The sequence below is a fragment of the Lampetra planeri genome, chromosome 28 (genome assembly GCF_965212315.1).
Source record: "Lampetra planeri chromosome 28, kcLamPlan1.2.h2, whole genome shotgun sequence".
Lineage (NCBI taxonomy): Eukaryota > Metazoa > Chordata > Hyperoartia > Petromyzontiformes > Petromyzontidae > Lampetra > Lampetra planeri.
The window spans coordinates 4954168-4977701 of NC_136134.1; the positions used below are offsets into that span (position 1 = coordinate 4954168).

The 23534-nt window shown below is 43.9% G+C and overlaps 1 protein-coding gene across 1 annotated transcript; it reads right to left on the reverse strand.

The window, feature by feature from the left end:
* Positions 1-934: 934 nt before the first annotated feature.
* LOC144728340 (RNA polymerase II subunit A C-terminal domain phosphatase SSU72-like) lies at positions 935-23021 on the reverse strand. The gene is made up of 5 exons (XM_078607700.1): positions 22745-23021; positions 17955-18098; positions 4225-4364; positions 3115-3233; positions 935-2266 (listed from the first exon to the last, which is right to left on the reverse strand). The coding sequence occupies exons 1-5, from the start codon at positions 22822-22824 to the stop codon at positions 2165-2167; spliced, it is 585 nt and encodes a 194-aa protein (XP_078463826.1). The 5' UTR covers positions 22825-23021; the 3' UTR covers positions 935-2164.
* Between the last annotated feature and the right edge of the window lie 513 nt (positions 23022-23534).

The window sequence follows — 23534 nt, forward strand, 5'->3', positions numbered from 1 at the left end:
CAAAATAATAGATCACGACGTTTCGATCGGAATGCAAAGCGATCTATTATTTTTTCTACCTACGTGGAATTACTGAACCAAAGAGTATGGATTCCTGCAGTCACAAAAGCTTCAAATCAAGATTTAACGCATTACCAAAAGTATAAATGCAGCGTTAGATTTTTCATAAAAGAAGCCCATCACCAGATACCTTGTTGACTGTGAACAAAGATAAAGTGGAAATTAGGCAAGGCATTCCTAGAAGAGAACGATGGCCGATGGGGAAAAAAAAAACCTGAATAGCGACCAAAGGAGCCCACAGACATCGTGGTGAGATCAGCTCGTACTCAAGAACGCACGTGGCACCACAGGGCCATGAGGTTGGTAACGACTTGCGGAGGCCTTCCTCCAGCAGTTGATTAGTTATGGTGGATAATACATTTATTAAACGCTAAAAGAGTCATTCAAAACTATGGCTTGAAAATGTGGAACATCAGAAATGCCTTATTTTGTATACCAATGCCAACAATGTATGGCAAGATGATTGTGGTACATGTATGTTGAACTTCTTTCTCACCGTATGTAGCCAACCGTGTTTTAATCGCAGGTGCGGGGAAAGGACAACAAACTGAGCACGAAAAGAAGTTCTAAAGAAATGAGCTTTCAATCTAGATGATTTAGAAGTGCATAGCTTCAGTGACTTCCTAATATCGGAGGGAAGAGCGTTCCAGATGGTTGCAGAAGCGCATCTGAAAGCGCGCGATGAAGTGATCGTCTTTATTCGATGGCCAGCCAGGAGCTTCTTGAGGACAGCACTATCTACGCTGGGATCTGTGATGTGCATGTCCCCAAATAATCGGAGGTGCGGGGAAGGACAAACTATACACAACTACACATGTATCTACAAATAGAAACTCATAGAATGAATGTGCAAAAAAACACACGAACAATATCATTGCATATTCAAGTGTGCATTTATTTTAAATACAATGTCACGCCATAAATTGTTAAAAATATATTAAGGAAATGAGCTTTTAGCATTATTGTGGGCTTGTATAAATAAAGACAAAATGCAGGGTGTAATGCAGCAAAACAGTATATTCTGCTCTCTCACCTGTGGTGTTCAGGTTAAGATTCCAAATAGCATAAATTATTCTCCATGAACAAATGATCCAATTGCCCAAAAAACACATGTACTGGATAACTGTAAACTAACCAAATTCAACTTCACCATGTTTTGCTCAAATATTTGGCCATTTAAAGAAGCAAAAATGCAACTATGAACACATCGGTTATTGACATGATATTCGTCATATATTTGTTTTGTACATTTAATCAAGCCAGATGTCACGTTGCCCATGGGGCCAATTTAAACCACAGCACACACCGTGCACCTGTTTGGCTTGTGGAACATTTTCAAGGTGTTAAACGCGAAGCAAATGTCTGCCCGAGCATTAACGTAGAAGTCATGCCCAATTATTTTGATTATGCCTGTATATGTAGCTTTTTGTCAAAGAACTTTAGGTGAAAGGCGACAAAAATAAGGCTGCGTTGTTAGGTAGCCAACACCACGCCGTAAATCTTTAAATATCTGCACCTGTCCAACATTTTTTTCACGAGTGCTCTCCAAAGATTTATAGAACGGAGTTGAGATTTTCGCACGCGCCTCAACGGGCAAGCTCTGCATTTACACAATTTAAGATGCGCGATGGAGATCGACACAAAGCCTTTGACACGTCACGTCCACGTGTTCCCCACCCCCCCACATCCCTGCCCATCTAACACAAGAATGATGCGCAACTTCCCACCGTGAACTTTAAGTACCCGCTTGCTCGGGAACCAAAAACCTCATTTTTTTAATAGAAATTCTTTAAGTCGGTTCAAATCAAACGGCGTAAAAAAAAATATTGTGCCGGCAAATTCCAAGCTATTGCTGTAAATTTTTTGTAAATTCAAGTAAACTCTACTCGAAGATAACTGTTTATGGTGCAATGGCTTTTCTTGCTTTTTTGTTTTACATTTCATTTTATGACAATCGCAGAAAATCAGCATACATATCTCCTATTTACAAATTTATACATAAATGAAATACATATCAAACATATGCACTGGTTGACAAAAATGCATGGCTGCTTGTACACAGTGTTTTCCGGAGTCCCAAGTGTTGCATGCGTCAACAACCCTCTCAGTAGAAGCACACCGTGTGGAGAAGGGGCTTTCCACACTTGTCCTCAAAATCTTGCAAGAGCTCATCGATGTCATTGTCCACGTCATCCGTGAGCTTGATCTGCGGATAAATAAAGTGCGCAGGTGTAAGCGCCGTTCGAAAAGTTTGAGAACAACGATCGCGCAGACGCCACTTCTGAAGAAGTCAAATTGTCACCGTAACTTTGCATGACCAGGCCAACCGTGATTGGCCAAGACCCCTTTTCATTGTTCACCTTTTGCTTTTTCCTAAATGCCCTTTGCGTGTCAACATGTACACGTACTGCCTTTATGGGGAGCGGTAGTGTAGCGGTTAGCGCGCTGCGCTATAAACCCGGCAACCCGGGTTCGATTCCCGCTCACGGCTAACACCAGTGACGATTATCTGAACCGGTCCTGGGCCTCTCCTAGGTCGACTCAGCCTTAAATGAGTACCTGGTGCGGTGTGTAAACATCGCCACTGGGGAGACAAAGGCGGTCGGGCGTGGTGCTGGCCACCCACCCCCTCATTTGTGTACCTTTCCAGCCTTCATAGGTGCTCGCTAACAGCACTTGCCCCTACAGTCTGTTAAGGCTATACGGGGGATCTTTGAACTGCCTTTTGTCACTCTGCTGCTGGATGAGGGCCTCTCCACGCTGGGTTGTGGGGATATTTCACCACGCTGATCAGAGCAGGTTTGTGAAGGCGGGGAAGCATAGAAGTACAGTACAACAATTTATTTTGCTGGTTTCGGCGGCCCTCCACTACAAGCCCTTATGACATCTTGTGTGTGCATGGCGGTCACCCATCCAAGCACTATCCTCCAGGCTGCACCTCTGCTGAGATCTCTACTGTCTGATGAAAATGGGCACATTCTGGGCGGTTTTAGTCACTGGCTTTGCGGGTGCAGTGATTGGTGAACCGGCCCCGTGCGTTGTGCGTGCACTCACACACTGGCACATCTCAAGGAGCAGGAAGGCACCCAGTGTCGCATCCTCGTGGTTGTCCTGAATGTCCACGTTGATGACGTGCACAGGCTGCAAAGTCTCCTGTTCCCTTGAGTTCAGATCTGATGGGGGGTAATTGGGGTGGAGGGGGAATCAAGAGGCATCATTAATTAGACATGGAATAAAACCATCCTCTTTTGTAAGGCCTGGTCAATATTTCAGTATTTTTTTTTAACATTATGAAATATTTTAAAAACCACAGGACATGCGTTATACCTGTCCTGCACCCCATTCCTCAAGTGCACGTTAACATTCATATTCTTAGAAAAAGAGTTTGATTACCATTTTAGTTTATTCATGAAGAATACTTTACGCTTCATTGAACTGACAAATTCTGTAAATTATGTTGGAGTGATGTAGAATTATTCCTCAACTATGTGGATACATTTCTTTAGCAATTTTTTTACAATTGCCATTAAAAGCAGGCGGCAGCATTGGCAATTCAACTTTAGAATACCTGAGGACGGCTGCTTGAGTTGTGGCCGAAACGTCGTGAGAATTTTATTGTTTTATTTTTTATTATTTCCCTTCTACGTGACTTTACCGAAAGAACCAATAATATGAATCCCTGCAGTCACAAAAGCTTTAAATCGAAATATCAGTGGGCTTCAAAGCTATGGCATCCGAGGTCACCAGAAGATGAAACTGTGCTCAGAGCATCGCGTGCCTTATTGCTCAGTAGGGGAAATTCCATATTCCCATGGCCGAGACAAGTCTTGTCTACAGGACAACCACTGTTGGCATGCAGTATTGATGACCTATGTAGGACTTATGGCCATTGATCTAGATGAACATTGCCACGATAGATGAACATTTCCACCAGTCTATGGCTTTTGGAGAATGTCTTAACCGTCTTCCGTTTAATAAATATTTATAAGAATGCCAGTTAAGAACCGTTTTATAAAGAAAATTGCAGGTAAAATGTGGGGACAAATATAATCTACACTTTTGACGTATGGTAGACAAACTGTGAAATGCAAAAAAAGCATTTGCCAGTCCCCGATGAAGTCTACTTTTTAAAAAGTGATAACCGCCCTGTTGACTGTCGCTCACCTTCCAACACCTGGTCGTATACGCGCTCCTCGCAGGTGAGGACGATGTCGAAGTGCTCGCGGCACGACTGGAAGCGTTCGGGCCGAGGCTTGAGCCGCCTGTTCCTCTCCAGCATGTGCAGGATGCCATTCTGCGTGTATCTGTGGTGCCTCTGGTTAAGGAAGCGGCTGTTTGGTATTGGGAGCAATGCGTACAAAAATGCCACCTATTCAAGGGTGTACCTCAAAGGCCTCAAATTGTGCAAGGCCCAACCTTGACCCTGAATTTAAATGCACGCATCCATTCATACATAGATACAATCATTCGGGGGAAAAAACTATTACGATTGCACAAGAATGCATTGTCCCTAAATGTAAATACAGTATCATATTCCTCAAAACCAAAATAGATGGAATAAAAAGAAGTTGGTATATTATAAAAGCCCGGCGTTCCGTTTGTCCATCAACTAAATTATTTGAGTTTTTCAGAAAGCCTGAATCAACAAGTTATAGAAAGTGAACCCCCCCCACCATCCAGATGTGGGGGTAAAATGTTGATCCAACAGGTTTACAAAAATTGTCCACCCCCTCCCCAAAAAAATGATTCACTGCCACCACCACCCTCCCCCAGAAAATACATTTCTTTTGTAGGCATATATGCCGATACACCCTACATACAAGTCAGTGGGGGGGGGTTGCACGAAACGCTGTGAAGCCTTCTGCAGGATAGAATAAGGTGGCCACAGGCCGTCTCACTAGAATAAGGCACCAAACGTGTCAGAATATTGCCCGTCCCAAAAATTCTGTTACTAACCACAATGGTTACAAAAACCTATATTGTTAAGCTTATATATTTTTTTGCTTTTATTTTACACACACCTTTAGCGAACATGAAAAATCTAAAAGATACGACTAAACTATATCAAACTGACCGATATAAGTGTAATAATTTCGTAAAGTTCAAATGTTGCTCAAATATGCAGTCTAAAACTGACTCGAAGGTATATTGCCACGATACTACCAGCCAAACGTATGACTGTAAAAGTGAAATTAAATGCGTCACCATTGTGAAATCTCCCCCCGAGCCAGTACGACACGCCTCTAAAATACAAATGTTGTGTAATTTTAGTCAATGCACGTTAAATACATTTCAGTGTATCGGAACTTGACGAGTAGGGGGTTTTCTCAAGATTAAATCGTATACGGAAACATCTTTCAAACCCATGTTATGGGTTTGTGCCAGCGAGTTGGGAAATGTGCTGACTTGGATGATGATCACCATTGGGATTTACTGGTCTCATTGAGGGCACAGCGCCATCTAACGACAGTAATACTGTCACAAGCCACTGCCTCTTGCTGGAACAAGCTATTGCCTATTACTGGTACAAGCTACTCCCTACTCTGTATGGTACAAGCTGTCTACTATTGCGGGTGCAAGCGGCTCTCTTACTATTTCTGGTACAAGCTCCTCCCTATTGCTGGTACAAGCTACTCCCTATTGCTGGTACAAACTACAACCCAACTACTATTGCTGGTACAAGCTACTGTCTATTGCTGGTACAAGTTACTATTGTAGAGAGAAATACGCGGTGCGGACAGTTAAGCGGGTGCAACCGAGGGCAAACAGGTGCCAAGCTGTGACCGGAGGTTGGCGCCTAGGAGATGGGGGGGGTGATGATGAGAGATTAATGGGACAACTGGCACTAAGCCTGGCAGCAGCTTAAGTAGAAGCATGTGAGGACTCGGGATACGCAGGGGGATATAAGCGGAAGTGTGTGTGAGCGAGGGGAGTTGTTGTTGCCAGGAACCAAGAGTGAAGACATCTCGCCGCTGCCGCTCCAGCCGTCAACGGGACCTCAACCCTCACGCCGACGCCGGGAGGGTGTTGGCTGAACCACCCGCCCGGGACAGACGGGTGAGCGGGTCTGTGGGAGCGTAGGTGAGGGCAGCGGTGGAGATGCGAAGTCGCTGTGTGCAGAGTCGCTGTGAGCGGAGACGCTGTGTGCGGAGACGCTGTGTGCGGAGTCGCTGTGTGCGGAGACGCTGTGTGCGGAGACGCTGTGTGCGGAGTCGCTGTGTGCGGAGACGCTGTGTGCGGAGACGCTGTGTGCGGAGACGCTGTGTGCGGAGTCGCTGTGTGCGGAGACGCTGTGTGCGGAGACGCTGTGTGCGGAGTCGCTGTGTGCGGAGACGCTGTGTGCGGAGACGCTGTGTGCGGAGACGCTGTGTGCGGAGACGCTGTGTGCGAGACGCTGTGTGCGAGACGCTGTGTGCGAGACGCTGTGTGCGAGACGCTGTGTGCGAGACGCTGTGTGCGGAGACGCTGTGTGCGGAGACGCTGTGTGCGGAGACGCTGTGTGCGGAGACGCTGTGTGGGGAGACGCTGTGTTCGGAGACGCTGTGCGTGGAGACGCTGTGTGCGGAGACGCTGCTGTGCGGAGACGCTGTGTGCGAGACGCTGTGTGTGAGACGCTGTGTGTGAGACGCTGTGTGCGGAGACGCTGTGTGCGGAGACGCTGTGTGCGAGACGCTGTGTGTGAGACGCTGTGTGCGGAGACGCTGTGTGGGGAGACGCTGTGTGCGGAGACGCTGTGTGCGGAGACGCTGTGCGTGGAGACGCTGTGTGTGAGACGCTGTGTGCGAGACGCTGTGTGCGAGACGCTGTGTGCGGAGATGCTGTGTGCGGAGACGCTGCTGTGTGGAGACGCTGCTGTGTGGAGACGCTGTGTGTGAGACGCTGTGTGTGGAGACGCTGAGAGACGCTGTGTGTGGAGACGCTGTGTGTGGACACGCTGTGTGAGACGCTGTGTGTGGAGACGCCGTGTGTGGAGACGCCGTGTGCGGAGACGCCGTGTGCGGAGACGCCGTGTTTGCGGAGACGCCGTGTGCGGAGACGCCGTGTGCAGAGACGCCGTGTGCAGAGACGCTGTGTGTGGAGATGCTGTGTGTGGAGACGCTGTATGTGGAGACGCTGCTGTGTGGAGATGCTGTGTGGGGAGACGCTGTGTGCGGAGACGCTGTGTGCGGAGACGCTGTGTGCGAGACGCTGTGTGCGGAGACGCTGCTGTGCGGAGACGCTGTGTGCGAGACGCTGTGTGTGAGACGCTGTGTGTGAGACGCTGTGTGTGGAGACGCTGTGTGCGGAGACGCTGTGTGCGGAGACGCTGTGTGTGAGACGCTGTGTGCGGAGACGCTGTGTGCGGAGACGCTGTGTGCGGAGACGCTGTGTGCGGAGACGCTGTGTGGGGAGACGCTGTGTGCGGAGACGCTGTGTGCGGAGACGCTGTGTGCGGAGACGCTGTGTGCGAGACGCTGTGTGCGAGACGCTGTGTGCGGAGACGCTGCTGTGCGGAGACGCTGTGTGCGGAGATGCTGTGTGCGGAGACGCTGCTGTGTGGAGACGCTGTGTGAGACGCTGTGTGTGAGACGCTGTGTGTGAGACGCTGTGTGTGGAGACGCTGAGAGACGCTGTGTGTGGAGACGCTGTGTGTGGACACGCTGTGTGAGACGCTGTGTGTGGAGACGCCGTGTGCGGAGACGCCGTGTGCGGAGACGCCGTGTGCGGAGACGCCGTGTGCGGAGACGCCGTGTGCGGAGACGCCGTGTGCGGAGACGCCGTGTGCGGAGACGCCGTGTGCGGAGACGCCGTGTGCGGAGACGCCGTGTGCGGAGATGCTGTGTGTGGAGACGCTGTGTGTGGAGACGCTGTATGTGGAGACGCTGCTGTGTGGAGACGCTGTGTGTGGAGATGCTGTGTGTGGAGACGCTGTGTGTGGAGACGCTGTGTGTGGAGATGCTGTGTGTGGAGACGCTGTATGTGGAGACGCTGTGTGTGGAGACGCTGTGTGTGGAGACGCTGTGTGTGGAGACGCTGTGTGTGGAGACGCTGTGTGTGGAGACGCTGTGTGTGGAGACGCTGTGTGTGGAGACGCTGTGTGCGGAGATGCTGTGTGCGGAGACGCTGTGTGTGAGAACGCTGCTGTGTGGAGACGCTGTGTGTGGAAATGCTGTGTGGAGACGCTGTGTGTGGAGACGCTGTGTGTGGAGACGCTGTGTGGGGAGACGCTGTGTGTGGAAATGCTGTGTGTGGAGACGCTGTGTGTGGAGACGCTGTGTGTGGAGACGCTGTGTGTGGAAATGCTGTGTGTGGAGACGCTGTGTGTGGAGATGCTGTGTGTGGAGACGCTGTGTGTGGAGACGCTGTGTGTGGAAATGCTGTGTGTGGAGACGCTGTGTGTGGAGACGCTGTGTGTAGAGTTGCTGTGTGTGGAGACGCTGAGAGCAGAGCTGCTGAGTGCAGGATAAGTGAGGTGCAGGATAACGGGGAGAAGTTAAGCATTTGTGACCGTACAGATATTTATAGGAGTGCCGATAACTGGCGCACGAACAGGTGAATAAAATGTAAGCAGGTGACTTGTTGCGTGTCGGTGTATTTTTTTAACACACTACACTATTGCTGATACAAGCTACTCCCTACTATTTCTCAGTATTCCCGGTACAAGCTACTGCCTACTATTGCTGGTACTATATATGCAAATTGTCATTCAGCCCAACTTTACTTAACCCTTAAATAACAATATTATATAAAACACTTCTGATACTGGCACAGATTTTTAATTTGCAATGTTTGGTTCAAATTCTAGAACAAAATTTTACATACTCAAGTCGTGAGAAAATAATATACGCTAAATTTATCTGAGATTTCTTTCAAATAGACCATTTGCGGACTAATTAAATTGGTTGCTTAAATCAGTAAAGTTATGGAGCAAAGAGGAAACCATTGTTAACGTATCACATAGTATATAGCGATTTTTGTGTATGTTGAATTGTCAATGAACGATCTTTCAACACTGCCACTCACCCAATACCTTTCCCGTATAGGAATAAAGTAGTAACATCAAACGAGTAGACTGCTATCACTTTATGCAACTGCACCCCACTATTGCCTCGTTGTATTTCACAATTAATCAGATTTATATTAAATTCCAGGCTGTGGAAACCTCAAATAAAAAAACGAAATCACGAATTGACCAAACCCTGCTGCCCAAATAGCCCTGGGGATTTGCACAAAAGCACAGCAAGTGCACTTAACTAAGGCGTTTTAGTCCTTAGTGAAAGGTGCATCGGGTTACCTGTGTGAGCCATGAGACTTTCCTAACCTTTTAGAATCTTTCAATTTTACAATCTTTATCCTGGAGCAATTCAATGAGCTTATGAAGCTATTTTTCACAGATGTCCAGTAAGACGTCTCATTTTTAGAACCCACTCTTTTGGTGTGTAGTGATGTGGCCATAAGCAAGTGTTTCAGTGAATGGGACCATTTCTGCACATGATGCAATGCTATTTGTAATTAGCATGGCAACTGCACAGGTGACCAGTGATCACACACGTGTACACCCGTCGTGTGAAAATGAGTCCTGCAATGGGATTTATTTATTCAGGAGAGTAACCGAGTCTCAAGACTTTTTCAGCCGAGCTGTGAACTGGGATATGTTTGGAACACGTCTCTAAAGAGTGTTTTACAAATTGGAGGAAACCGGAATACCAACAGAACACCACGCAGAGCTAATACTCAAAAGATCCTACAGCACAAGATGGAACAGATATTTTGGGCATGTTTATCAAATTTGACTATTTGTATCAATACAATTGTATTGATTGTTCTAACTTGCAGACCCGCCCCCTACTGGACATGTGAAAAAAAGCTTCACAGCTCAACCGATTCCTCCAGGATAAATATTCTGATAGTGGGTAGTTTAAAATGCAATCGACGCATAACGAGTTAAGGTTGTTGTGTGACTCAGAGGTCATGCAGCTGATGTCCGTGTTTTTATATTCGGACGGCAGGGCGATGCAGTGATAACGTATCTCACGGCAAGGTGCTGGAGTCTATTCCCGATGTGGGTGCCTTTCTGTCTGGAGTTTCTCTATCCTTTTTCTCTTCTGCATGTGTTCAACCCCTCTCTGGATTCTCCAGTTTTTTTCTCCCACAGCAAAAAAACACATGGGATACAAATGGTATTGGACAAACATACCAATACTAAAATGACCTGCAGATTACTCTGTTGGGATTACACATACAAGTACTTACAATGTTCCCTTACTGCAAAAACTTGGCAGGACCCTCCGAAACAAAAGTAGTCGCCTCAGTGGGGCTTTCCTGGGTAATCAATAGTAATAAAAAAAATTGCCCAATGTCATCAATTTATTTTTCTTTGGCACCTACTGATGCGGCCCCTCTTCAAAAGGAACTGCCTTGCCTAGTGTTGCACAAGTCACTTTCACACTAATTTCCCTATTTGTAACATATTGGGGCAAACGATCAAGGTTTTTCCTCTGCTCTTTAAAAATGTTGTGAATTACTACGTTCAGATTTCTTATAGTATGGTTAAAGTCAAGCATACCAATATGCCACATGCAATCTGGTGTTTAGTTGTGAACCGATGCAGTCAAACTTTGAAAAAGTGAATATGTATATTTATTAGATGGCTTGGGCTGATTAATTTATAGCTGCCAATTAAACGATCTGTTGCACCGAGTATTGGGAGGGGCCCCAGAAATGTACGTTAGAGCCTGGACATGCGTTAAATGTTCGATGCTATCCCATGAACAAATCTCCATGGAGACACCACAATTGAGGGTGTCTCAAGGACTGTCCACTGCTGGAGGCACCTCCAATGAGCACCGTTGGCTACAAACTGTGCAGAAGGGCAACATACATATGTATCCCACATTCACATGGCAATGCTTAAAAGGCCAAATTGGTCTACATGTCAAACCTGCACACATTAAACGGTTACTTTAATTAACAGCTGCCATGTGCATTATTAATGCATTGTGCATTCTTTCTTGTTTTAGTTTAACATTATTCATTCAGCCGACACGTGTATGTCTGCATGCTCAAATGGAGGAAATATTTAATAATAAATTCTCTTTTCTCACATCAACTTAAGTAAATGTTACATAAATTGTATCCACAAACACTAAAAAAAACCTGACTATGCAATAAAATGTCACGTTAACACTAAAGCTTCAAGACTAACTTTGGAAATAAGCTGCCATCAAATTGTCAAACGCATTAACACAAATGGAGCCGATTCAGCTGAAACCCCCATTTGCAAGCTCGTCACATCAACCTCACCTCAGGACTTGTGCAGTTGGCTTTCTCTACTTTCCGCCAGAAAGCTGTGTTAACATTTCTACCCCAAGCTCGTTTACATTTTTGGTTTCGTCAAACTCTCAATAGTCCATAAATAGTGCTTGTGTGGTCCCAGAATTGCTTACCGTTTGCAGCATGAAATGTTTTAAGGTTTATAACTTTGCATGCAAATACTGTATGGAAAGGGCATTTGCTGGACCACTTCAAACCGGCTTTGAATTGTAAGCGGTGACCAACTTAGAACTTTTCTCAAGACCAAGTTGGAGGGCGTTGATTTTGTATTGCAGTTCATTGTCTTGGCAAGTTGACGGGAAGGAAGCGAGTATTCAAAGCAGGCGTTCCCAAGCTGGTCCACACAAGTGGTGCAGGATCCTATGCCTCAAAGAATGCAATATTCTAATGAAGTTGATAAGATGTTCAAAGTTAACCAAAAGGTTAACTCCAGACATTTCTGATGTTAAAAAAGGCTGGTCTTCACCATGCAGACAGAATGCAGATGAGCGAATTGCATTTCTTTATTTTTCTTTGGCCAAACTGTGTTCATGTTAAGCTTCATATCCTGGAGTTTAATTTCACATTTGGAGCAAAATTATCAACATACTCCAGTCGTGGAGCCTCTGCAAGCAATGTATTATGTGTAATGTTCCTTTCCAAAGCCTATTTAAATGCTCTATTATATCACCAATTGAGCCGATACAGCTTCTCAGACAAAGTTTAATTAAAAATTGACAAATATAAGTCCGAATCAGAAAAGGGTATATAATAAAATGTTGCTCATTTTCAATAAAATTGAATGTAATCAGCCCTCCCATGGCTTTGTTTGCCTTTCTACACAATTCTAAACCAATGATTACTGGAATTCAGGTTACACATTGTTTAAAATTTTGTTAATGCTATCGTAATGTGAATTTTACAGAGAAACCATCAGCTGAACGTTCTTTAGGGGGCATGAAAACTCAAGGTTCGATCTGGGAAAACATTGGATCAGGGAATGCAATTTCCTGCCAGGAGCATGTTGAACGTTTTGCACTGTACGTTGCCAACCATGCTAATCGGATGTGTATTTCAGATGGTCTCGTTATTACTTTCACCCTCACTGATGCTGCATGTCTCCAACGCTTCTCTCACTCCCGTGTCTGTGCTGGATCTACTTCTCCCACTCCACACATCTCCACGCTTTGTGCTTTTCTCACTCCATACATCTTGCATTGCAAGTCTCCTTTCCCCACTCCACACATCTCCCACTGAGCCCATTTCTTCCTTTCTTGCACCATGCCTCTCACTCCATACATCTCCCACCTGACTCCACCCACATCCAGTCTCTCACTCCAATACATCTCCCACCCAACTCCACACATTTTCATTCTCTCACCCAACACATCACCCACCACACATCTCCTGTCTCCCATGCCACACCACCCTCATCCAACGTTAAGTAGAACATGGAGAGAAAATGGCAGATAAAAAATGTAACAATTGGAAAAACGTTAGACAATGCCTGTAGAGGGCAAAAACATGTTCGTGACCTAAATATATTTTTGGAATATGCAATAGGACTAACGAGGTTTCCCTGTACTATACTCTGCCCAATAAATCATTGTTCAAATGAAAATAACGACCCAGTGAAAAAATTTCAGCCCTACTTACCAAATTTTTTGACCCTCAAGAACAAATTATTACCCGAATGTAACGTGGGAGACATTTAAATGCAAGTTGGTTTTGTTAATGTTGCATAAGCCAATAGGTAAGCGTGCCAAATTAGCTTGAGTTGTGCACCATCAGCCATATCTACCCACTGCTGTATGAAGTCCTCCCCACGTGGTCGCCATCGCTCAACGGTCACCCTGGGACGCCACAATCCATCGGGCTCCTGCGTACAAGCCCATCTCGCCGCCGTCTCCACCGCAGTCATCCGCTCGAGTGGGTTTCCTTCTTTGGTCATTCCAAATCTTGTCCATCAGCTATAATCCCTTTTAGTAATGTGTCCTGCACAAGCCCACTTGCCCCCAACAGTGAAGAAGTCTCCGATTTGTTTGTTCCGATTCATGCTTTCCTTTCTCAGCGCAAAACCCAGTGTGCATTTCTCTACACTCCTTTGCAGTTTGTAGAATTCATGCTACGTTGGGCCAGAGTCCATGTTTCCAATGCACGTCATGTCAGGTAATGTGCCAAATTAACTTTTTTCTATAGCAACATCGTTTTCTTTTCATTATCAATTATTTACAAAAGCACTGCAATTTGCTCATGATCAATGCAAATAATTTTGGTATGAACCTTTCAACTTCCTTACATTTGCATACCGTTTTGCTAGTTGCATCCCTGCAGATTCTTTTCCATTGTTCATTGCAACCTGTGTACGACCTGTTGCTCAGTTATCTTCAGTGGCACTTTGCAGTCTTTGTTGAATTCCTCAACTTTAACCAATGGTTCATTTCCATCGGTTAGGACCGTCATTAGCAAAAAAAATCTGAGATGGTTAACCTCACCATTTACCCTTATTTTTCTGATGCGATTGTCAGGAAATATATTCCAGGGTCATAACGAGCAACCTTTGCGATAGCATCCCCTTGCTTGACTCATCCGCCAGTTGGAGGTACATTCTACATTAACGATGTGGTTACTGCATCTTTATATATATTTTAAAAATATGTACTTTACTAAAAGTTAAATGCGAGATGATCAATGTATATCAAAATTAAAGTATGTATCTATACTGCATTGGCAGTGGTGCACAAGCACACAACAAAAACGAAAATAATAGAACTGCCTTGGAAGGATGTGATGGGCAATAATTTGGATAATTGCCTTTTGTGTCATGCACAGACATTGCCCAAAACACATCAATTACGCTTTCCTTCCTTTTAAAGCAGTGTAAATGTCCATTGTTTTAAAATATAAATCAGGGTACCACTATTACACTGCAAAAGTGTAATAATGTACAATGTTACTTAAATATGGGTCCTAGATGCACCGAGTCAATTTTTTTCCTGCATGTCCCATGAGGATTCACTTAAAACCACAGCACACACGAATTAAATTGATCAATTTGATATCCTTGTACATTGCACTATCACCCTCGTTCAAAGTATTCCAGCTACCTACACGGTATGACCTAAATCATGCAGGGGTGAGGGAACAATTGTTGAGACAGGGTGGTGACAAGTCACTCTGGGGCCCACGTAAAGCAGCCAAGGAGGCCCATGAAGGATAACACCTCACGGCATTGGTGTTGATGGTGCATTGGATTACGGCGGTTGTTGCGGGAAGGGTTGTTCCTTGGTTAGCGCATTGCGCTACGAACCCAGTTTGATTCTCGGGTCATGGGTAACACGAGTGGAGAGTGATATCAAAAACGCTGGGCCTCCTCGAGCTTAACTCCACCTTAAACAAGTGTCTGGTGCCACGTGTGAAACCTTTGCCATTGAAGATACAAAGGTGGCCGGCTGTGGCGTGGACGACACTCACCCGCGCGCCGTGCTTGCCTCAATAGGTGCTCACCGACAGGCCTTGCCAGTCAGTATGGCGAGGGGATGGTCTTTGGTCTCTTGGTTGTTGTAAAGATGCGTGGCAATGATTGTGAAGGTGCTGGTAGTGATATTGGTTGAATTACTTTTTAAGCTTGAGAGGACAGGGACCCATGCGGAGCCCACTGGTTTTCAAAGGCACATCGTAATGTTTTGGTCCCTAAGTATGGGGCATTTGGTGAACCACAAGGTTTATGTTCTTAAACCCATGAAATCAGGTACTAAACTACATTCCATAAAGTGGGACAAATGTTTAATTTCAATGTTTCCAAATACACATTATAAAACTGCTAAGACCTATTTATTAAAGGCTGCGGGGTTTTTTTTTACAATAAGGACGCAATTGTTTATGTCCTGGGGCGAGTCACGCAAGTAATATTTTATTCTTGGCAGTGCTTATAATGAAAATACACCTTAACAGCTACATTAGTGTGGCATATTCCATATACAAAAGGAAACACCAATTCAGCCATTAAATAGTTTCAGCCTCAAAACTTGCTGGTAACTGGCTACTGATAGCCATGCTTTCCTTGTACAATTGCATACACTCTTTGTATGTTAACACACATAGCAAGTTTTAGTATTAAAATTATTGACATTAAGCTGGCTAACAATATCAACGTGTATCATGGGGTCCTATAATTCGCAGGTTGCGTGGTCTTTTGCAAAGATCTATTGAAATTAACCAATAGGGTTTGTAATGACTTGCACCAATGTTAAAAACTACACGAATTGGGCAATATGGTGTTGTCTATCGTTATAAAAAAAGGCTTCCGACTGACCAAACTTGCGTTGAAAAATTTGGTGCAATTGGCAGGCTACCAAGGTTGGCATATTAGTGATATAAATCAAACTGGTAAACCCAATTAAATGGATTAAATGTTGGGAATTAGGTGGAATACATGTAAATTATTTGGCGCGGTTGATTGGCCTTAATAATTTGAGCACTTAAAAAAAATCACAACTTGTGTGATGTTAAGTGCTGTCATATCTACATTTATGTATTGCTGAAAAAAAATTGGAAAACTTCTATAACTGCATAACTTTCTTGAAAGCATGTCTTCTTGTCATACTGTGTAGTTTCTTCATGAAAATTGAGTGTAGCTCCATCTCAGATTCGTAAAACCAAATAGAACGTGTCGTAAATTACTGGAGGACTTCATAAAAGTGGCAACTGTTGATAAATCAGCAAAATGAGTAACAAGTGCTAAAACAATTTAAGATGTTGGAGGGACGAACCTTGGCCATTTGCAGCAACGGTGGATAATGCACCAAGCACTGTGGTCTATTCTGGTGGATCTCAACAGGCTCTGCGATCCAACAGAAAGCTATAATTACCCAATCCCGATGTAACCCTGATATCCAATAGACAAAGAACTAGCGCCATCTACTGGAAAAATATTGTTGTACGCTTGTATTTGAATTTATCCTGAAATCCACGAATATTTTGCGATTGAACTGTGGATCTCAGTCAACGTATTGGCTATCGCTGCTGTAGAGCTAGGGCAGTTCAAGGCAAACCGAGATTAAAACTGACTTGATAATTTAAACAGACCAATGTGCCAAACTGATAAAGTTTTAAATCAGTGTATACTACCTGCTATAAAATATGGATCAGGAACATTGAACACTTAGAAAAAAAGCTGAACCTTCCAAAAGTAACAAATTACAAGCTTGACAGAACACAAATTTGAGATGTCAAATTGAAAGAAAAGTGGCCTTGGGCAGGACAATTATGAAATGGGTGGTCGACTAAAAGTGGCAGCCAAACAAGGGAACACGGAAGATGCACGCACCATCAAAGATGGATCTCGTGTCCGAAAGCAAGATGGATTATTTAATCATGAAACCACAATGAAAGGTGACCACTTGGGGCTGGATCTTCATCTAGCAGTGCAGAGATCAAACCCGATCACAGTAATTATTAGTTTGATTGAAAAATGCTATTAAAGTGGCCAAAGCTACCGTTAATTTAGCTTCTTCACAATTTGGTAACTGCCAACATATTTTACATCCAGCCTTCAGTATTCACTGCTCAATGTTGGTGGCTTGTCTGTGCTGAGGTTTGTCTTCATATATCCACACCAGTAAAATGGAGCACCCAATTTAAGCTACAATGTTGAAGCTTTAATAGTTAGACAGATGAAGGGCCAGTACCTACGATAGTCTACTAGATGACATAAACTTAGTTGTACATGTAGACAGGCATCTCAGTGAAAGTGTCTCCACCCCGAAGGGAGCTTTCCAGGGACAGTAAAACTTACTTTGAAGGGTTCTTCTTCATTCGCTGCTCTGGAGTCTGAACCAATCTTCAGACGTGCATCAGCCACCAGGCTTGTAGGTTGCCGCTGAAATGCAAGTGCTTGTAATTCTATTTTCAAACAACTCGGTGCAAAATTTTAAGGGGAAACTGCCTCATCTGAGAAACTATCAGGACCCCATAAAATTCCTAAACTGCTGCTTCATCCTGTGTGCATGTTCTGCCTACGTTAAATATTAGCACCATGAAACTTAAAGGGTGATAAAATTAACCTTCAACCCTCTATACCTATTCCAAATATTAAAAATCCTAAGCTATACAACTCGCTACGACGAATGCTGCCATTAACATTTTAGTAGTCAATATGCTGCCCAAAATTGTAATGGCCTGTGGGACCATACCCTAATGTAATCCTATCACCCCCCACCCCCCCTCATCTAAAAACCCATGTCAAGCCTCCACGTGATCTCCTTTGCTGTTACCAACTCCCTGGCTCTTCCAATACTAATAGCTACATAAAAGCAAAAAGTTGTTTTTTCAAAAGTTCACTTTTATTGACCGACTGAGGTAATAAAGGATAGAGGGGTATTAATTCAAAGTAAAAAAAAGAACAAAAATAAAACCGGGCATCTTACCTTTGTGCAAACTGCCACAAATCTAAAAACAAATGCACCCACAGGTGGTAAAGTACATAAAACACACACATACAAGCACAGTTAACAATTAAGAGAAAGTAAATGCACACTCAGGGGCAGTGGTTTTGTTGGGGGAGCATTGGTCCTGTGGGCCCGTGAGCAGGGACGGGATACAGTTCTTTGTCCTTCATCACCAGGTCGCTGTACATTTGCTCGTAGGTTGTTTTAAAGTCGTACACATTGGGCTTGTCCGGAGCAGGCCCGGGCAGTTTCACGTGCGTCCCCGTCCCAAACGAACGCACATAGAAACCTTTCTTACTGTGGCGGCACAAGGGGGTCGGGGGGGGGGGTGAACAACAATGAAAGCACCAATCAGTACATGTAATGTGTGTATATATCAATACAGACTTGTGCTTAGTGGTGGAATTTGTTTTATGTTGAAAGTCCCTATTATTTGGGAGCGGATAATTATCTATTCCTGTTCTTTTCCTGTGTTTTTAAAATTGGGTAATTATAAAAACGTATCCATCTTCCCAGGCAAATGATTCATGCAAGTACATTTTGGTAATTCCACGCTGAGGGAATTACCTTTCCACCAGTTTGTGGAATGTAAAAAAAATGTCTCACATTCCATTAACAAGATTAAAAACGCCTACAAAAAAATCAACTCTTCTTTATATATACTATTTAAATAAAAGTTACAGGGCATCAGCCTGCCTATCCATATCTGACCATTAACATAACATGTTCTTGCGCATACACCAACGGCTTGCGATCGTGTTTCGTGAACATTGCGGTCATGTCATTTTAAGCTTTTCCAGCAGGGGGCGCCAGATTAACGTCTTACTTGCGCAGGTCATTGTCAATACAGTACTGTATATATGCCGGTGTATATTCTTCACATTTACAAGTCAAACGTCACCGACGCATTGTCATTATGAACGCACAAATGTACTTCATCAATAGACGAAGGGTGAATTCGTTATATGTTTCTAAAGCTGATTATTAGCAGTGAATTTGATGTTTATATCTATTCAAATGCAAGGTTCTGAAAGTTACCTAATCTAAACAGGACCGACTCCCCTTAACTTAGGAGGGCAACAACCATCAAACCACAAGTTATCTGGAAGTGAACTGCTTCTGTATTAAAGAATTTACATTTTTCTTGGAGATGACAAAATTGGAAGCTTCCAATTACGGATTATATTAGCAATCTGAAAATGACAGCGTACTTGCCGATTTATCTCATGGGGGAGTTGCTACTTCCCGTGTGCAGAATATTTCTACGATGGTAAAATATATAGTAAGGTAATTTACCAAATGTCCATAACTGAACAGTCCATAATTCTCTATGGTGTCTTATACTTTATTTTTAAAGCAGCAAACAAGTCTGGTCTGACGCTTTAGGCAGTTATAAAAATTGCGTCATCTCCAAAGTCTTTACAAGCGCTGTCATGCCCAATGACGCTTGAAACTTAAAACCATTGTGATCACATGCCTAGCTAGGCATGTGTTGAAAGACAAGTTATATTGGCTTCCCTTTAGGACAAATGTTGCAATTTTGATTCCCTTCAAGACGGCTATTCTTTACAGGACATTATTGAATTAAAGTAACAAACTTTACGCCCACTTCTTTATAAATAGAACGCTCAACATTGTTCCAAATTAACCTAAACAAATCTACACCTACTTATTTGGTAATGTAAAAAGTGGCAGTTGTACTTTTTTATTTGGCATGCAGCCAGGCAGAGAACTGTTTTTTGTGGTTATCTGGAGTCCAGTTTAATAGTTTGGTAAAGATGCCTTCATGAATGCATGTTGAAAATGTAGGCAAAATGGTAAATAACTTGCATCAGAAAATTGGCACTTGCAATTTAGTTCATTTCTAATCCAAACGCTTGATGTGAAATAGCACCCATAATTATCAAACTTTAGAAAGCACAAACAGATCACTTCAAGTTTATAGGATTAAGTTGGTTAAAATAAGATGACACATTGGCCTGCCTACACAATTCAAAATAAAACCCTTAAATCACAACCACTTTTATGGAATATGGTTGCAATACCATGCAAAGGTTTGCTGTCCCATTACTAAAAACGTAATCGTAGTTTATTAGTTAATGGTTTAATTAAATGTTTCCTTTCACCACAAAAATTATGTAATCAGCATATGGGCATTCTCGGTATTTTATAGGTGAACAGTTGGAAAACGTATTGTTTACTTTGTACTATATAGACGATTGTACTTATAATTGTATTACTCATTAAAAGTTGGTCAAATAACCGGTTTATAAACTACTAGGAAATGCGAGCGTATAAAAGGGCATGACAAACAAGCGTCCAGACCACGTGTACACCACCTGACTAATGTCCAAACTACGCTGCTTAGTCTTAAAACACTTCCAAAAAGCGAGACGTGGCGTGGTCAACCCACACCAATGAATAGGGTCCATGGAACGCAGTTGGAAGTGTTCCCACTTATTTTGTGCAGACATTGATGAGTGTTTGGCATATGGTGCTGCGCAGAGATAATATTTGGTAACTAGTCTAAGATTAATATTCATAATCCGAAGATCAAATTATCTTGATTTGGGAGGAAATGTCCAATTTAACAAGTGTCACCTCAAGTGACTTGCATTACGTTTAACGTGCATGCTTAAACTGGACGAAGCATGTTTGTCTCCCAAAGCAGAATTTAATCTGCAACTAATGTAAAAACCATCCCTTATTAACGACAGAGAACCTTTTTAATGTAATGTTTAAGAGACGCTGCTTAGGACATGACTGAAAATTGAGTCTGGTTCCGCCCAGAAGTTTGTTATAACCTCTAGTTGTTAAAAGTATTTTCCAATTTACACTGCTTTATCGTGATGCAGCAGTGTTACATTATGACAAATCACTGGAGGAAACCAAACATGGCCAAACTAAACTAGAAAATCACCAAATTGCAGTGGCATAGTTTAAGAATGGGTATTATGCACTTTACGGGCAACTATACAGTAATGCTATCCAGTGATTCACTGGTTACCCACAATAACTAGGAGTATAAAAAGAGTAATGTGCAGTTTAACTCATGTCGAATATTCCAGTCGGCCATGCCGTAAAAAAACCTATTAACTCACCCGATAAGCGTACTCGCTTGAACTGCACTTAACTCACCTTACTTCCCAGACATTTAAACTACTCAACTCACAATGTAGTCTCACCACTCACCAGATATTTAAAACTACTCACCACTCGCCTTCATCTGAAACTCGCTAATAAGCATTAAGCGCAATGCCAATCTTTTTCATAAGTTTATAGGCCATGTCATTACGACAGTTAACACCGATACACTGTTGCCACGGCCCGAAATGACCCCTCCGAAACATGCCTTTGGCTACTTGCTCCTAATTCAGGTCCAGGCTTAAGATGTTCCACAATTCCTCTGGTCAGGGTGCCTAAATGAAAATACCTATGTACGTGTCTTGAGATGCGGTCGCATTTATCCATTAGATACCAAACTGTAGTGTGATTGCATGACTTTGCAGAACTGTATACTTTCTATCTGCTTGCCTAACACTGCTTGAAACAATCCGTTACTTAGATCGTGTTTAATTACACCTGCATGGTGATTTACAGTCATTAAAACACCGCAGATGTTCCCATACCAATCTTCATTGTTGTTTAAGAGACATTGTGTGTATTCTACCAAACCAGGCAGGCACTAGTGACTTACCTTCGAGGCCCAGAAGGGATAGTGTGGCAAATGATGGCGATAATTAGATCAGTGGTGAAAATAACTATTTAGATTTCCGTTGGACATGTCCAGTTGATGGTAATAATGGTGACGTTTATGGTTAGTTATCAATGAAAGCGATTTCCAAGGGTGACTGTTAACTAATGGTTAACGTGGTTAAAAGCCTATTGTGGAATGGTCATTGTAGGTTATAGTTAGGCGCTCTTTAAATATAAAAGTAGATTCCAACTCAATCATCTCACCGCTGTAAATTCGTAGTTATATCAACTGCTGGGAAGCCCCTTGCAATGTTACAGCAATTCGAGGGCGTTTTCCACCAAAGCTGAGCAGTGTAGTTAACAATCTCGCCTATGGGTTTCGTGTTAAGGGGCCCAATACATACGCTACTTTATACCCTTTAACGTCACCCTTTAGCACACAATTACCAATTAACAGACAACCACTAAACGGGTACTGTATTACAATAAAACTTCACACCATTATTTAAAAACTGTGTTACGTACATTAATTCCCAGGGCTTACCACCCCAGCCTCCGATTTCACATTTGACTAAACGTACGACTCATTAAACACTTGGCTGCAAGTATTTTTCTCCCCTCTCTCAAAACGTATGTTCTCTATTAAATATATACAGCATATCTATTGTTAAATGAGGGGGGGGGGGATTCGTTGAATATTTAAGATCAAGAAAGCAACCACAAGTTACACAATCTCAGTCGTACAGAAACCACGCATCGTCGTGTTGTTCATGGGGCTGTCGTAAACGGCCTTGAAGCTTCACCAACTAAATTTCGATTCAAAGCTTTCGTGACTACAGGGATTCATCTTCTTGGTTATTTCGGCAAAGTCACGTAGAAGGGAAATAATAAGAAAAACATTTTATTTTTTTATTTATTTTTCATTTTATTTAGTATTTGTTTTATTTTAGTTTTTATTATTGTATTACTTCCCTTCTACGTGAATTTACCGAAAGAACCAAGAAGACTTCACCAACTACTTAAACGACGACACGTTACAGCAGCAGCAACAGCAGCCATTGAAAGAAACAATCCTGCGCCATAACGCGTTCACGATTATTAAAACGTCAAAACCTCGTACACGACAGCCCGCAACACAACTCAATAAAAGAAAAACTCGTGTGGAACACCACACTTAATTTTCCGTCGCGTTAACAGCTTTAAAAAAATAACAGTGAATCACCCCCCATCGCAACATTGGCCATTACCTCAACACACTATGAGCTTCCATACTCCTATTCTGGTTACTAGAGCACACGACGGCGATTCTCATCGACGACGGAGGCATGGCTATAGTTGACGTGTTCTTCTTTATTTGATGTGGAAGCGAGGAAGTAGTCGCCTCTTCTGCTGCTGCTGCTTCTCCTCGATGGTGCCCTCCGTGTCCACGACGATGATGTCCTCCTCCTCCTCCGTCTCGACCGCCTCGTCCCTTCTGCTCGCTCTCAACAAAGACGCTAAGATGGCGAACGCGCGTGACGTCACCGAGGGGGTGTGGGGGGTGTTGCGTAATCTTGCGGAAGTGGTGGTGGTGGGGGAGGGGCGTCGTTCGTTTATAGACTTCCGGAAGTGGGGGTGGTGATGGTGGTGGGGGGGGTGGTGGGTGGTGATGGGTGTGGGTGGTAGTGATGGTGGGGGGTTGGTGATGGTGGGTGGGTGGTGAGGGAGGGTGGGGGGGTGGAGGGTGTGGTGATGGTGGGGGGTGGTGGATGGAGGGGGTGATGGGTGGGTGGGGTGTGGTGATGGTGGGTGGTGATGGTGGGGGGTGATGGTGGATGGGGGGGTGGTGATGGTGGATAGGGGGTGGTGATGGTGGGTGGGGTTGGTGGTGATGGGTGGTGGGGGGGCGGCGTTCGTTTTTATACTTCCGGAAGTGGTGGTGGGGGGTGCGCCGTTCGTTGTCAGTCTTCAGGAATGGTGGTGGTGGTGGGTGGGGGTGGCGTAGCGGTCAGCGCGACCCTGCGCTACGAACCCGGCCACCCGGGTTCGATTCTCGCT